Consider the following 16873-nt stretch of genomic DNA (forward strand, 5'->3'; position numbering starts at 1 on the left):
TATCATATTTATCGACTTATTAAGATGGACTAAATAATAATTATTTTACGTTATTGTAAAGTAACAAAAACGATATTTTAAAAACAAAAAATGTAAAAAATGTATTCTTAAATTACTTGTTAGGAATAATATGAGAAAATTTTATTTGTATTTATTTACTTAAAGTATATCTAACGTACATTAATGAGTCATAATTTTTTATTTTAACATAAATATTAAATTATTATAGTTTATGATAAATTCTTACAATAGTATATTGATTTTTGTAAGGCATTTTAAAACAATCGATAATCGATTCTAAAAGCAACAAAAATACGATAAATGCCCTTCATCTTCGAAAAAATTATTATCGATATAAGCCATATATATATATATTTCATGACCTCCAATTTATTTTATGTGATAAATTTATTTAATTATTATATTTTATCTTCAGGATTTAATTGTATTTTATTGAGATTTTAATATCATTTATCATCTAATAGCTGAAAAAATGAAATAATCTAAACAGTTAACATATACTTTAATTCCACTTGTGCATTTTTTTTATGAAATATAGTTTAATTGTTGAAAAAATAATAATTAATCACAGTCGATTTATAATAGAAGTCATAAAAATGAATAGCACATTATTAAAGGTTGCTAAAGCAAATGTGATTAAGAATTCATTATTTTTGTTCAATCTATCTTGTATTCTTGAGGTTTATGGACGGACTATGAGATTAAGAGATGAATAATTTTCAAATTATTTATCGATTTTTTTTTATTATATTCATATTTGTATGTACAGTGACTGATTGATTAAATAATTAATTATATTCAAAATCAACTAATCTAATCTATAGTACGTATCTTGACAAATTGATGTGCTATTTTTTTTTAATGTTATAAGTTAGCTTTATTGGCGGAAAATATTATATACTTTTAAATATATACACAAATATTTTTTTTGTATATATAATTAATAATTACAGTAAATTATTTAAAATATTTATTATTTGAGAAGAAAAAATTAAAATAATCAATAGCACGCAATAAACTTTAAAATAGTATTTATAGTACGTAACAAGTCCCAAAAATATTAAGTTTAATTAGCATACATTATTATAATCTATATTAAATAATTTTAATAATAAATGTATTTTTATATGAATATTTATCGTAATTGATAACTTTATGAATTGTGTTTATGTATATATAGGAGGAAATTAAAAAGAAAAATAAGATAAACAATGAAAGAAAGTACGAAATTAAGAATTGACTCCTTTTCTAGGACTTCGATGCCTCTGGATCGTCTTTTGCCATTGCATATTATGTTTTAATCTCATATGACGACGCAGGTCGGTTCTACGACTGAGAGTGGTGTGACATAGGACGCAGGTTGTCTGGTTGCGATGCACTTCGAGGTGCTGGGTCAGCGAAGCTAGGTGCTTGTAAACACTTCCACAGAGACTGCAAGAAAAACGCCCTGGACCCTGCATCACCACTTGACCAGTTGTATCGCCAACATGCTTCCGTTTTCGTCCCACCCCCCCTGCAACACATTAATATCCTCGTGACCTTCCCGGTTCCTCATAATATCAACATTTAATTAAATTATTTATAATTAATTCAATAAATTAAATAATTAAAACAAACGGGTATCAATTAATAAACCATCCCCAATTAGAAAGTTTTTATTCATAACTCATTTAATCATCAGAATTAGCTCAATATAAAAATCTACGAGAAGCCTGTGCGACCTTGTACCTTGTATCTTTTTCATCACGATAATACTTGTGTTTTTTATATTATTATTTAGTTTTATTATCAAAAATTTATTTATTTATAAATTTTTCATTTTAGCTTATTAGCTGATACAGCCAGAAATTTAAATAAATTTATTTAATTCCTAGTGTCATAATTTTTTGTCTCGTGCAGAGCTGTGCCAATTGACAATGCTTACGAATTCATGCGATACGGCGTACGGAAAATTGTTTTCGAGTAACTTTTTAATTTGTGTTGTATTAGTTATATACTTCACTAAAAGAAGAACTATTTGATTCAAAAAAATATCTTTGAAAAATTATTTTTCTTTCAAATATTCAGACATAGTAATTCTCTTTAAAATTTTCTTTTTCACTAAAGATTATTTTTAAATTAAGTTAGTTCTTCTGTCAGTATTCTAATTCGCTGAATAAATAAACGGTAAATAGAGATTAATATATGAAAATTTGTTAGAAAACTAGCTGAAAAATTAAAAGAATTAAATAGTTTTGCCAAGGAAGAATATTCAAGAATGTTAATCAGTTGACATTTTAGAACTTTATTCACACATTTCTTCACTTACATTAATTGCCTATTAATAAGTCAAACATGGGATTATGCTATACGATATATGTTTGAATTATATATTTATATATAAATTTAAATAAAAATAATTAACTAAAGACATATCTTATAGATATTAAATTTTCTTGGCAACCTTACACTTATTTGTATTATTTGTTTTTGTTTTTTTTTTCTCTCTTTTAGGAGGAATGTGCTATATCATTTAATTGTTAACTTTATTTTCAATAAATCCATAAGATACTAAAATGTGTGTAAAAATAAAACAAACATTCATTTATATTAATATAAATGAAAATAATTATCATACTGCAATGCATAATAATAATAATTGAAAATAGAAAACATCTAAGTTATAAACTATTTAGTTGTCACTTCTTTAGTTGCTTTAATTGCACACTATGAAATAAAATCTTTGGGATGCAGTATAATTAAATAGCCTCTTTTCATAATATATCTTATTAATAAATCATAATATTCGCATAATATTGTTTTTTTAAACAAAAAAAAAACTATTTGGTTTTAATCTTTGCCTACATTTGCATGATTTTTCTACTCTAAATAGTAATATTAAAACTAAATTAAACTTAATGATTAAATTTGGCAAGTTATTTAATAATTGTAATAGTTATTAAATATAAATAATATATATTTTTTTAAATCTTATACTACCAAAAATTGGTGGGTTATTTTTTTTCCTTTTTTTTATTTCAAGTACTAAAAGAGAAAAGGATAACTATGGTATTGCTAAAAATAATATTGCATTAAAAATAAAACAACACAACAATAAAATGAATAGTACCATATTATGTTTGGTATAATAAAATTAAAAAAAAAAATGTTATTCAGTGAATAACAAAATAACTAAAATAAGAAAAAGAAATCAAACAAAAAGAATAATATGTAATCTTTGAATAAATGAACTTTGGCAGTAGTTCGGGGACTAGGAAGTAAAGCCTCGCTTATGTTAAAAAAAAAAAAAAATGCACATTCCTCTTTATACTTTAAGTACTGAGAAGTAAAGTGACTAGATAAAATTGGCTTTTTTCCTCCTTATATCATTGATTATAAAAGAATGATAATAATAATTATAATAAACAAGCAATCAATCAATCATTGAGTTAATAAAATTAATAATAATTTTATATGTGTGTAATTAAAAATGTGTTAATAGTGTTATTATGTTTAAGTGTATGATATATTACACATATACATAAATACACATACATACACATGAAAATATGTGTACGAATGACTAGTGTGATAAAGAAGAAGAAGAAGATATAGGCAACGTTATTAACACAATAGTGTTGTCTTCATTGATGATGATAATAATCCACACTAAGGAATAGGACTAGAGGTAATTCTTTCAACACTGCTCTCTCTTATTCGTATTGTAGTAAATGTTGCATTTGTTTCAGTATTCGCCGTATTGGCATTCTGTTGAGCAATAGCTGCTGATGTTACAGTGGGTAATTGGGTTGCATTGCGAACGGTGGTTGTATCAGTAACCGTTCCAAATCCTAACCATCCATGGCGATTTTTTAAGTGACGTTTCATATGCGTAGTACGACTCAGCACTTTGTGGCAAACAGGACATTGAGTTGTTCCCTTATGCATGTTCATGTGTTTATACATAGAGTCTCGATTCCAAAATGATTTACCGCAGAGTTTGCAAGAATGCGACGGTTGTTCGATGACCACTGTACGTGAATCTAAATCAAATAAATAGATTTCATACTAATAAAGTTAACATTTTTTACGTATTACAACGGACTTTTTTTTTCCTAATTTTTAACTCGGATTTTGTTTTATCAAAAAAAATTCTCTCTCATACATTCATTCATACTCTTTATGCTTAAATAAATTTACAAACAAAATAATAAGTGAATTAAAAAAATTAAAATAAATTAAAAGTTTCAATACATTCATTCATTTAGCAACCATGCTAAATAAATTCAGCGTTAACTCTTATTGTTATGGTTTATGATTTTGATTTATATGATAATGCACATACGTACCAAATTATTGATTGTTTGGTTTTTTTTTCTCTTTTAAATATTTTCATGCATAAAAACTGCAAACTTCATTACGGAAATTCATTTTATGTCACGTCAGTTAACTAAAACAAATTCTTTTCCAAATAAAAAAATTATTTGAATTACGCAATACCTACCCGCACTCTCGCATAAACACTTATTTTAACTTTACAATATTAAATCAAATAGTGAACCGACAATCATGTATTCCTTTAATAACAGATAAAAATAATAAAAATAAAATTAACCAAAACTTTGATGAAAAATCTAATTTTACTTATGAGATTTACTTGATAATATTGAATATTAAAAACTGATTTACTTTTTTATTTTTTACACATAATATAATTAAAATTATTTGATTTTTAATTTCATAATGAAAAATCAGTTAACTGTCTCTAATAAACTAATTTTATTTATAAATACATCACGAAGTTACAGTACGTAAATTATTTTTAGCACCTTTTTTAATATAGATCAATTTATTCTTACGTATAATCATTTTTTTTTTTTTTTGTTAAAAGTTAAACTTAGTTGTATATCTGGCATAGTTTAATTTCTATAAATTATATTTATATGAGCAAAATAAACATTTTAACTATAAATAAATCAAGCGTATTTAAAAAAAAGAAAAAACACTCTTCAAAAAAGTACAAAAAATTATAGAAACAGCATACTTCACAAATTATTATAAATAAAAAAAAAATTATTTTTTAAATCAATACTGGCATTTGTTACATGTGAATAAATAATAATGCAAAATAATAAAAATAATGATTAATTAAAAAAAAAAAAAAAAAAAATAGTTATAATGCAAGGATTTAAACTATAAGTACAGATGAAGTGAGAGTTAAACCATTTTTTACTTCAAGATAGACAGATGAGAATTTCATCTATTTATATGTACATTTACGTAAATGTTATATTTAAATAATAAAAAATAAAAAACAAAAACAAAATAAAGCAATTTTGACATAGTTAATTGAGTAAGTTATTAAGTAAATTTTGTTTCGCCTATAATGATATTTAGTTAATTTATATATAACAACAATTTTTGAAATGTTTTACGTTGAAATATCATAAAAAAATAATCATTATTGATTATTATCATCATAATGCCTATTTGCAACAAAATTAAATGACAAATTATTTTCAACTTTAAATACTAAAAATAGGTGGAAGATAAAAATTTTGCTTCTAAGTATTATTGAGCGAAAATTTGTTGATTCCACATAATAACAAGTGGAAAATACATTGTTATTTAAAAAATGAGTATAAATGATTTATATTTTATTTAAAAAATGATATTTCTTCAGTCACTGAACCCCATGAATGTTTACCAAGTGACATCGCATGGTATATTTCCTCGTGAAGACAGCACGACAGATTGGACAGACAGTATCTCCTCTATGAATACTACGATGGTGAGCAAGGGAATCACTTCTTGAGTAATGTTTTCCACAAACATTGCAAACCCATCGACCATCCTTGCGACGACCTTTCATTTGATGTGGTTTCCTTGGTGAATTATATAAGATGGAGTTGGATCCCAGATGATCACTTTTGGTATTTGTTACTGCTTCTGCGCACACAATCCAAAGTGTTTCCCATACACACAGCTTCTTAATTTTTTTTTTTTATTTTTGTTTATTTTATTTAAAATTTTTTTTCTCAAGCTCAACACTATTCGTTTTTACTGATAAATAGAAGACAAATAACGTTACTTTGTTTAATAATATTATGAGTCATGTATTCATCCACTGTTGTCAGTATTTCCCAGAACCATCACTAAATAACCCATCAACCAGAAATAGCCATTTTTTATTTAAAAAAATAAAAAAATAATAATAAATAATATAGTGTACTGCAGAAAATAAAATATATTTATTTACTACTTTTTTGTCAACTAAAATAAGCCTATTTTATAAATTATTAATTTCCACAACCGCGCTGTGTTTAATTTTTTTTAGTTCAATATAACAAGCGCTGTATTTTAAATTATTGAAAAGAAGAGAACGAAGCTCAAAGCAAAAATTCAATGCAACTTGATAAATAAATGTATAATATATCACAAAGTTATTTTAATTTTTTTCTTAATTATTTATTTTTTATTTTTTTTTAATTGAGTATTTTTTTGTAGATTACTGTCATTACATTGTTATACATAATTAAAATAAATATGTATAATTTAAGTTTAATTTATGGAATGATAATTTATAGTTATATAAATTTGAAAAAAAAAAGTATCAATTTGATAATAAATTTAATAATTTGACTTGAACTAAACAACTACACTAAAGAAAATATTTATACTTTATAGTTTGAATAAATTACATTGTACTGGACACAGATTAAATTTTTCTTGAGTATAATAAATTATATATGTACATTAATTTTCCAAGTTCAAATGCGTGAAACAGTGTGTTTTGATTATTGCTGTTTAAAATGAAGTAAAGTGTAAGTTTCGTCAGTGTAAATAGTGTGTCAGTCATAATATTTGCTTTTTTCAATAATAAATAAAAACAAATTTAATAAATAAATTTAGAATTCAGAAAAAAAATGATATTAATTTAAAATACTAAAAAGAAATTAACCTTTTCATGATTGATTTTATGAGAACAAAAAAAATGTTTTTTAAAGTAATAAATCCCCAATTCAACGAAACAATTAATTTTATTGCTAAATAGTGGATATAAAATTTCAGTGTTGAAAATAAATTCAACAGTTAGCTTTAATAAAATTTAATCTTTTTCTTGTTCAATTAAAAACTCATTAAAAGGTTAATAATTTCATGTAATTTTCATTAACAGGCGAGACCATCTTTTTCTCGCTTTGCTCTCACGGAGTTCAACGGAACTATCTTTGTCGCACTCCCAACAACAGAGCAATTGCAGTTTCGATTGGTTTCACGAAACGAATGAAATTTTTGAAAAAAACGCTTTGTGGTGAAATAGTTTATTAAATTATCTATTATCTCTAAAAACGTTTTTTCAAAATTTCCATTCGTTTCGCTAAGCCGATTGAAACTGCAATCACTGGTCTCGGCTGTTAAACGATTCAATCACATGAAAAATTTGTGCGAAAATTGGAAGTTTTGATAATTTTAATTTTTGTACTAATTGGTATTTATAATGTATATTTATGTTTATAAAGTATGTGTTTTCTCATATTATAACTTCGACTAAAAACATGTTGGCAAAAAGGACATTTGGTCTGTCCGGCATGTACATTTTTATGCAAAGCTAATGATATAGGATGCTTGAATGTTTTTGGGCAAATTCTACAACGAAATATTCCGGTTTTTAAAGGCTCATCTAAATTATCAGTAGGTGATGAATGTAATTCAGGAGCATCGGGACCAATTTTACCACTGCCATTATTGCTTCGTGGGTCTATAAATAAACAGAAATAACACCACTTTTTTTTAATTTCACCGAATCATCATTAATTTATAACTACCGAACAAAAATATTACTCAGAAATTCATCACCTATTTCGTTTTTTATTTCAGGTTTCATTGGCTTATAAAATACATAAATTTTCCATGCAGACTATTCAAAATACGTTTTTTTTTTTTTTTTTTTTTTTTTTCAATTCCTGTAGCTTTTTTCAATAAATTATTAATTGTCGAACTTGTATTCCGTTTTAATTCAACTTGGATAATTATGCCAAATTGCTCTCAAAAATCTAAAAATTGAGTTATCGACAAATTTCTTATATTTTACTTTTCTCTGCGTTAAATATTATGAATTTTTGTAGAAAAATTTATAGTTTTAAGTTTAACTTTTTTTTGTAACTTGGAAATGAAAGAAGAAAAAAGAATCGTTTTATTTCTAATGGAAAATTTTCAAACATCAATTTTCAGTGTCAATATTTTTTTCTTCAAAAGCACAAAAAATTGAATAAATTAGAAGAAAAGTATTATAATATCCTGGTCTAAATATTTTTTTTTCATTTTTAAAAAATTTTTGAATTTTGCTTTTTTATTTTCTTTTAAAAATAATGAAAAAAAAAAAACTTAAATAAGTTAATTTTTCGATTTTTTACAGCCAAAAATCAGCCAAGTTCTATACTTCGGCATAGTTAATTTGAATTTAATAATTACGAAATCATTTTATAATTAATGAATAATAAAAGGCCAAAAATTATCAGAGCATTCAACATTTTTTATGGCACTAATTCATTATACAACGTAAAATAGTATCAAATTTTTACAAATTTTATCCAACAACGCATGATTAAAATTATTTGTAGAAGATATTGAGACCATATTTCTAAAATTTGTTCGTTGTTAATACTTAAGGAATTGTGTAAGAAATAGAGTGTATATATCTGTTTACTAATTACTTGAATGTTTGGTTTTAAAATGATTAATCATTTAGTAACGACAACTGAACATTTGTGAACAAACAGGGCACTTAGTTTTTCCTGAATGAACATTATTATGATGTATTAATGATTTTGGATGTTTGAATGGCTTATAGCGTATATTACAGTAATGTAATTTAATATTTGAATATTGGTTCGAATAATATGACGTAAAATTGTAATCCATATAGGAAATTATTCGGTTTCTTGTAATATTTCACCCTGAATCTACAATACAAAAGAGAAAAATTTCTATTTTTTATAATAATTCTCATAATTTATGAAAGAAAAAAGAAAGTGTTCCCATTAATAAAATTAAATTCACTTACGACTGAATAATTTAGTTGTAATAGCGCAAAAATTTTTATTATAAAAACATTTAAATATTAATGTGGCATTTTCTGTTGATAAACAGAGAAGAATCTTATTTATATAAGCTTTTTTTTTGTACAAATTTTAATTTGTATAAATTTTTTTTATTAACTTAATATAAATTTTACGATTAATAAAAAATTAATACACTTTTGATTAGTATCACATTTATGGAATGATCGAAATTAAATAATATCCAGCAGTATACTAAAACTGCATTGAGATTAAGGTGCAGTTTTTCAAAATAACAATATGAAGAAAATGTATAAGTAGTAATTCTATTTATATTAAAATAAAACTCAGTCAATATAAATATAGCATATTTACAGTCTATTTCCTAGATCTGAATTTTAATCCTTCATCCGAGATATTTTCGTTTCAAAATTTAATGTATCACAACGATAATTTTACTAATTTTCTTCAATATAAAATAAGAATAAAAAAGTTAAAAAGTTGTTATGAAATTAATTTTCATCTTCTTATGAAGTCGAAAAAAAAAAGTTTAAAATGATTTAATGTTTTTTTTTTTTTTCTATAAACTTCTCATACAACTCACAAAACTTCATGTATTTCAAGTTTCATTGAAGTAAAATCATTCTGCAACATTTTCAAAAGAAAAAAATGTTTCTTATGCAAATAAGTAGAAAAAAAAATATTAAAATAAAGATTTTAATTCAGTATTGTTTAATCAACATTGATAAATATATCGCAAATTAATATGTCCCCAGTTAACGATGGTTTTACTTAAAAATAATTTTTTTATCTTATTTTTGAATAAATAATTTTCATTCACTTATAATCAAAAGTGACAGTCGTTTCATTAAAAAGTATAATTTTTAATTAAGAAAGTAAATCGAAATAAGATCTTTACCTAATCTCTTCAAAATAAAATATTATTACGGAATAGAATGTGAAATTCTAACACAAAAGGTCGATAGAGTAAATTTTTAAGAAAGTTTCCTTTTACAAATTTACATTGGCTTCATTTTTCTATAAAATTGAATTGTAAAATAAATTTTTAGAAAAAAAATTGTGGTAGTGTAAAAAAAAGTTATATTAATTTGATAAATATAAGATGCCTGTATATTAATTTGATTATTTCAAAGTAATATATGGGTAATTTCAGACAATAATTAAATAGGTTGAGAATAATTTTACACAATAGAGTTTAGACTGTTGATTAATATTTTAAAAATCATATTTCTTTATACACGAGTAACAAAAACCATTTGTTCTATAAAAATTCCCATTTGAATTTTTGTTTTCCCACATAAATCGGTTCGCTTTGTTAACTATCTTAATTTTATAATACATTTGGAGTGATAATGATATTATTTACTTAAATGCATAAATTTAACATTTAAAATTAATCTCGTGCAAAATTAAAACTATAAAAAAATATTTAAATAATAATAATAATAATCCGTTAACACTTTGAAACTTCTTAATTAAAAGTAATAATAAAAAATAAAAAAAAATGTGTCAAGTCTTAATAATTTGTACATATTGACAGTGCATTGTGGAAAGTAAAATAAACGCATTTTTTTAACAAAAATAATATAAAAACAAAAAATAATAATAACATGCTTTCTTTTTAACACCTTTGAGGTGTAGATTGAAGTACGTTCACGTATGTTCAGTGTCATCTGCATAGCAGATATCATTTATTAAGTAACCCCATGAGCAACGCGTGACATTATATAATGTCAACTAAGCATTTTGTGGGTATTAGTTATATATAAATATGTATTTATAGATATATATGTATATATTTATAAAATTTACAAATACGGCCTCTGGGCAGGTTGATGCTATGGGGGAGGAATATGAGGAATAGCTCGGAGTTCATGAAATTCCGTAAAACATGGCCAGCGGCACAAGCAGGCATTACAGGCCCAACATTTGAAGCGTGTTTGCTTGAGCTTTCCACGTGATGTAAGTACTCCTCGCCGTTTACAGTGTACACATACTTTTCCATGACCGTTTGCTTTGCTGAGGCTATGAGGTTGACCAGATATGTATGTAATTCCTCCTGAAGAAAATTGGCCAAATCTTCAGTTAATGATATTTTATTATTTGTGCACATGCAGCAACCATTAGTAACATGTGAAGTAGTATTTTATGACCAATCCCAGCACCAACCCTTAGCCGTAAGCCAATTTAGATTATCAGCGACCAATACCCACAATATTTAGCATTGCCAGGTGCTTGTTCAGTGTATTCGCCTATAATTGTTTATTTTTATTTTTAATTTTTAATTAGTAAATTTTCATCTTCATTTACCAGTCATACATTTAATGTATAACATCAAATTTTATTATTTATTTAATAACTTTATCCATATTAATCGCGATCAATGTTCACTTTTCTTATGTTTCATTGATCAAAAACCATAAAAAATAAATCAAGTTTCATTGTCATTTGTGTTTATGTTTTTCATGTTCAAAAAAAATTTTTTTTTTCTTTTCTATGTTTACAAATTTTATTCATGATATTACAAAATCAATTTGTCGCTAAATGATGGTTTAAAAAATATTATTTTATTAATTTCTGGTATTCAGTTTATTAGTGATGAGCTTCGGTTTACAGTTTGGCTTTTTTATCGTGTATCAGTCGCTTATTAATCAACTAAACTATAGGTAAGTCATGCTCCCATTTAATCATTGCTAAATTTTTGTAACTCTACTTACCTATGGTTATTATTGTTAATTTTTTGTTTTTAAATTGTTCTATATCAAACTCCACTTGAATACTTGAAACAAAGTACCATGGCGTAGGAATTTTTGTTTTGTTTTAAAGAACAGAAAATGCTGATACATGCCTAGGTCGCGATACCGTCACCGCTATTACCAAATGAGTTTTTAAAAAATTGTTTTTATATTTATAAATATTATCTATATATCATAAAAAATAACAGGAAATACTTTTTCCATGATAGACAAAAATAGTAAATGAATCATTTTTAATAAAAAATATTCAACAGAAAAAAAGTTTTCAATGTTAAATAAAATTGTTAGTAGATATGGGAAAATAAATAAATCAAAAGAGGTAAGTTTAGTTAAGTTTTTAAAGGAATGTTGATGATTGTCGGCTACACAATAGCACTTGGCAACGCTTCCTAGCCTTTATGAGAACCACCTAAACCCGAAAGTGCCACTTTACTGAGGATTTCATTATATATTTAAAGGAAGTAAATAAAAAAAAATAAAATCAATTAAAAGAAAATAAAAAAATTAAATTATACATGCACGTTGAGTTCTAGAATGCGTTTCAACAATCAATGTCAATAAAGAGAAAAAAGATTTCCGTTTCAATATCAGAAAAAAAAACAATCACCTTAATATATCCACCACATTCGCTCATTCATTACTCTAATTGGATTAACATTTTTCAATTAAAATAATTAACATTCTTGATATCATTTTTTTTTTTTTTTAATCATGTAAATAATCATAAAGATATAATAGATGTCTAATTATTAAAATTGAAAAATGTTGACGTATAGTTGTCAAATTTAATGTTTAGAAATTTAATACAGGAAGAAAAAAAAGGTTTTGTAGTATAGTCGCTAGTATGGCCTCTAATATTTGCCCAAGTTTTGTACAAAAAAAAATATTGATTTAAATACTTTTTCTTTGTATGTGTATGAGTAATGTAAAGCTGCACAGGCTACTGCGCCATATTATACATTTTTATTAAAATTCTATTACTGTCATATTATTAACCAAAAGGACCCTCTACGATAAATTATTGATCGTTACCATTAGTTTATTTTTATTCAAAGTTTCCCTTTAGAATTTGTTAAGTATTTTATTTTCAGGGAATATTTACTACGTTTAGAATTATTTAACAATAATTTATTACGCTTGAAAGTGACAATGCATAACGTTAATATTTTTCTCAATGCAATATTTATAGTGTCATACACCTAGTGAATATAAAAAGACTGCCTTCTGCAGCGCCATTTGCCACTATGAATTATTTTATACACAAATATTCATTTTTATTATTATTATTATTATTATTATTATTATTATTATTATTATTATCATCATCATCATCATCATCATTATTATTATTATTATTATTATTATTGTACAAAACTATTAAATGTTGATGTAAAAAAAAAAAAAAGAATTAAATTGTTTCTATTTGATAAAAAAACTAAATAATAATCAGCAAATCATGATGAAGGAATATTATCGCGATCAAAATAAATATTAATTCGATTGTGCAGTGACAAAATTAAAGGCAAAGAATTCGGCAACAGCAGCAGGCAACGATACATACTATACAAAAGTAATTAAAAGATTCTATTTCACTTACCTTGAGCTGCTTCTTGAGGTATTCGCTCACTCGATGTACTAGGTTTCGAGAGTAAGTGTCCTATAAAAGGAATAAAGTAAAACAAATATTAGTAAAATTGGTATAAATAATATAGAAAATAAACAATAATTAAAAATGAAAAAAAATAATTATATTTACCTATATCAGCAGCTGCTGTTGCTGCTGCATGCTTAACATCAGGAATATCGGATGACTGACTTGAATAAAATGTTTGACTTATATCGGGTTTGTGCTCCTCATCTACAGTATTAGATAAAACATCGTCACCTAATTTAATCGCTGAACCATCTCCAGTATTTTGTTCCTCGTAACTACAACTACTGGTATCTTGCTCTAGATACTCTGGTATTTCCAATTTTAAATTTGGCATTAGAGGTATTATTTCCACGGGATTAGAACCCGTGGTATTTACTTGATTTTCATTTAATTTGTCATTTAAATCTTTTTTCGATCCAGTACCAGATTTATCAGCATTTGATAATCCACTGTCACGATATTTTCGGCGCTTTGCAGGTGGTATTTCAGGTTGTAATTCAATTGAATGAAATTGCATTGGTGATGATGGCGATTTACCTCCTTTGTTATTTGTCATGTGTTTGCCTGCAGGATTTTGAAGCTGTACTTCTGGCTCATTGGGCAATTCCACGTCCTCCTAATAATAAAAATTAATGTTATCCAAAATTCAGACAAGTAAAGCTTCACTGAAAAAAAAATTAACTTGATTCGAGAAAAAAATTCTTGAACCAAGAAAATAATTTTGAAGAGGGTAATTGTCTTAAATCAAGACGAAAAATTATTGAATCAAGTAAAATTTACTTAAACAAAGTAAAAATTTCTTAGTTAAAGAATTTTTTTACTCAAATCAAGAAGATGAAGTTCTTCAAAATTATATGGGTGGTTCTCTGTAAGGACGTCTTAAATCTGTACAAAATTGTCCGACCAAATTATTTTTGATTTTATTAGAAAAAAAATTAACAAGGGCTACAAAACTATCAGCTTCATCATAATAAATAAACAGCCGATTTAATTTTTGCTTTTTCGATATTTGTGTATATTTTGCCGTATAACATGACAGGGGACTGTTTGCCAGGGGACTGTTTTTTTTTTTATTAAATTGAGAAAAATTAAGCAAACTATTTCAATGCATTCAACTTTTCAAGTTCTCAATAAATGTTCACATTAATTAGAATAATATTAAGACTTATAGATCCAATTTTATAAATAAATTATAGATAAAAATAGTTGCCAGGGGACTGAGTTTTGAAGTGGCCCAGACACATATTTCCAGCACAAACGGTGCTTTGACACTAAATAAAATGGCGATAAAGCGCTAACAGTCCTATGGTTATTAATTTAAGGCTAGTTAGATCCTTATAAACCTTACAAAAGGTAAAATAACACGCTGGATTTTTTTTTTGGCTTTGAACTTCTGGCAGGGGACTGTTTTTAAAATGCCTGGGACAAACTTTGGTTTAATGAATTTAATGAAACAAATCAATTTTCGGTACTTTTTATTGAAGAAGATTGTTAGTTAACTAATTAAGTTTATAAACATTATGGACCAAATCATATATTATGGACGAATAACTTAAAATTTAATCTTAAAGTTTTAATTTTGGGAATGAGACAGCCCAAGGGACTGTTATTTCGGTGGTTTACGTATTTATAGCAAAAAAACCAAATTTTATTTCATTTTAGTTTTCAATGCTCAAAATAGAAATGTTTTTTTACTTTCGTAATAAATTTTTTTTAGTAACAAAATAACAATTTTTCTAATAAAAAAATGCCTGGGACAGCAAAAAACATCCTTACAGAGAATCACCCATATACTTGATTCAAGAACATTTTTTTCTGTGTTCATGTAAAGTATTTTTTCTATTCACGATTACGTTCTCGTAATCAAATTAGAAATGAAACAATAACTGTATAATTTTGTATTAGCTAAATTCAAAGAATCGATTAAATGAAGTTTCAAAAAATATTTATTATAATTAATGTTTATAAATTTACCTCTGTTACACTATCATTATCCTTTCCTGTTCCGTCAGTAAGTCCTTGAACTGCTAATAATTCTGCTGTCGTAAGAAAACTAGCTAACTGTTCTTGTACTACATTAACTTCTCCTTGATACATAAAATCAACTAAAGCTGCTAGGTCGTCAAATTTGACATTTCTGAATATTATGACTGGGTGTTGACACGGGTTTTCCTGCGATCAAATGAAGAAAATTTATTTTATAGAGAATTTATTACTTTTTAAATTATTTCTTCACGAAATTATTTAGTCGTAATAAAACTAAAATCATTAATACTTCAATAAAAACTAGTGCGAATTTGGAATATTCAAATTACAACAAAGAGTAATTCTTTTAAATTTATTGATGAATATAATTATAATATCAACAAACATCAAAGTAATTTTACCTTGAATAAATCACGAAAATATGTACTACATGCTGACAGTAACATTTTGTGTGCTCTGATCCGTTTGCCTTCGCAGCTTAATGTTACATCAACTAAATCTTCATCAGTCCTTAATGTCTCAAAAGCACAAGTTATATGCTTCAGGTAATTGTTCCACCTAAGAGAAAACTGTTGACTGGAACCCATGACTGTTCCTATAAAAAAGCATAACAAAATTAATAAAATCGATTTTTTATATGTTAAGAAAAAAAGTTAAAAATTAAAATTTTTTTCTTTAATTAAAATCATAATGAAATAAATAAATAACTATAAATAATAAACAAATATAATTATATAAACAATATAAAACATGTGAATCATTCATGAGTATTGATTGCATCCATTTGATTGAAAAAAAAAATGTCATACCTTTTTTTTGTATAACTCAGCGAGAAATTAAACTTATTTTAATAATTCACTGAATATTAACCCTTCGTGATGGAAAACGGATAGAAACTTATTTATTTTATAGTTTTGTACTTTAAATTGATAGTAAAAATGTTATTTTTCAAGTCATTAAATTTATCGTAAGTCGAAAAAGCTTCATTAAGTTCACACGAATTAAGAACTGTAAACAGTCGAGTTGTAGAGAATTTTCATGGCACATAAAACAATTTATAGTAGAGATAATATACCCGATATTGTTATATTTTTAATTACAAATTGTTTACAATTTAATTGCGCCGCATCAATTAATAAATATAGTTTATTAATGTAGGTTATTGATTAATCTAGATTTATTTTATAAGTTAAACTACTTTCCGATAGTGACAGCTGGTAGCCATTTTCCTTCGAGGAAAACGCATAAGATGCGCCATAGAATTCACTTCCTGTCGTTAATACGCACACTATACGCGATGTAACTCGTTGTCGTCGCTGATTGTCGTAGTGGCTTATATCCTTTCTGTATAAGCGAAACTTACCGAAAACTTAGGTGCATAAAAAAATCAAATAATT

At 25.3% G+C, this 16873-nt stretch overlaps 1 protein-coding gene across 6 annotated transcripts; it reads right to left on the reverse strand.

Annotated features, from left to right (window-relative positions):
* Nucleotides 1-1154: 1154 nt before the first annotated feature.
* On the reverse strand, nucleotides 1155-16779 carry LOC123273478 (broad-complex core protein isoforms 1/2/3/4/5-like). Of its 6 annotated transcripts, none has more exons than XM_044740899.1 (6): nucleotides 16286-16777; nucleotides 15878-16071; nucleotides 15465-15662; nucleotides 13593-14106; nucleotides 13434-13493; nucleotides 1155-1534 (listed from the first exon to the last, which is right to left on the reverse strand). In XM_044740899.1, exons 2-6 carry the CDS (start codon nucleotides 16061-16063, stop codon nucleotides 1251-1253), a joined length of 1242 nt encoding a protein of 413 aa, XP_044596834.1. In that variant the 5' UTR covers nucleotides 16064-16071; nucleotides 16286-16777; the 3' UTR covers nucleotides 1155-1250. The 6 variants fall into 6 exon arrangements, with proteins under 6 accessions (XP_044596834.1, XP_044596832.1, XP_044596831.1 ...); XM_044740897.1 differs by lacking the exon at nucleotides 1155-1534 and adding an exon at nucleotides 2290-4043 and having other exon boundaries at nucleotides 15878-16073; nucleotides 16289-16778; XM_044740896.1 differs by lacking the exon at nucleotides 1155-1534 and adding an exon at nucleotides 2290-4043 and having other exon boundaries at nucleotides 16286-16778.
* Between the last annotated feature and the right edge of the window lie 94 nt (nucleotides 16780-16873).

The sequence above is a fragment of the Cotesia glomerata genome, linkage group LG10 (genome assembly GCF_020080835.1).
Source record: "Cotesia glomerata isolate CgM1 linkage group LG10, MPM_Cglom_v2.3, whole genome shotgun sequence".
Taxonomy (NCBI): Eukaryota; Metazoa; Arthropoda; class Insecta; order Hymenoptera; family Braconidae; genus Cotesia; species Cotesia glomerata.

What these genes read in the sequence shown, in the direction of transcription:
- LOC123273478 (XM_044740897.1), bottom strand. Translation starts at nt 16,063, where the DNA reads ATGGGTTCCAGTCAACAGTTTTCTCTTAGGTGGAACAATTACCTGAAG. An exon ending in ATAATGATAGTGTAACAGAG is followed by an intron (nt 14,107 to 15,464) that starts GTAAATTTATAA and finishes TTTTATTATTAG; the next exon opens with GAGGACGTGGAATTGCCCAA. An exon ending in AACAGCAGCTGCTGATATAG is followed by an intron (nt 13,494 to 13,592) that starts GTAAATATAATT and finishes TTCCTTTTATAG; the next exon opens with GACACTTACTCTCGAAACCT.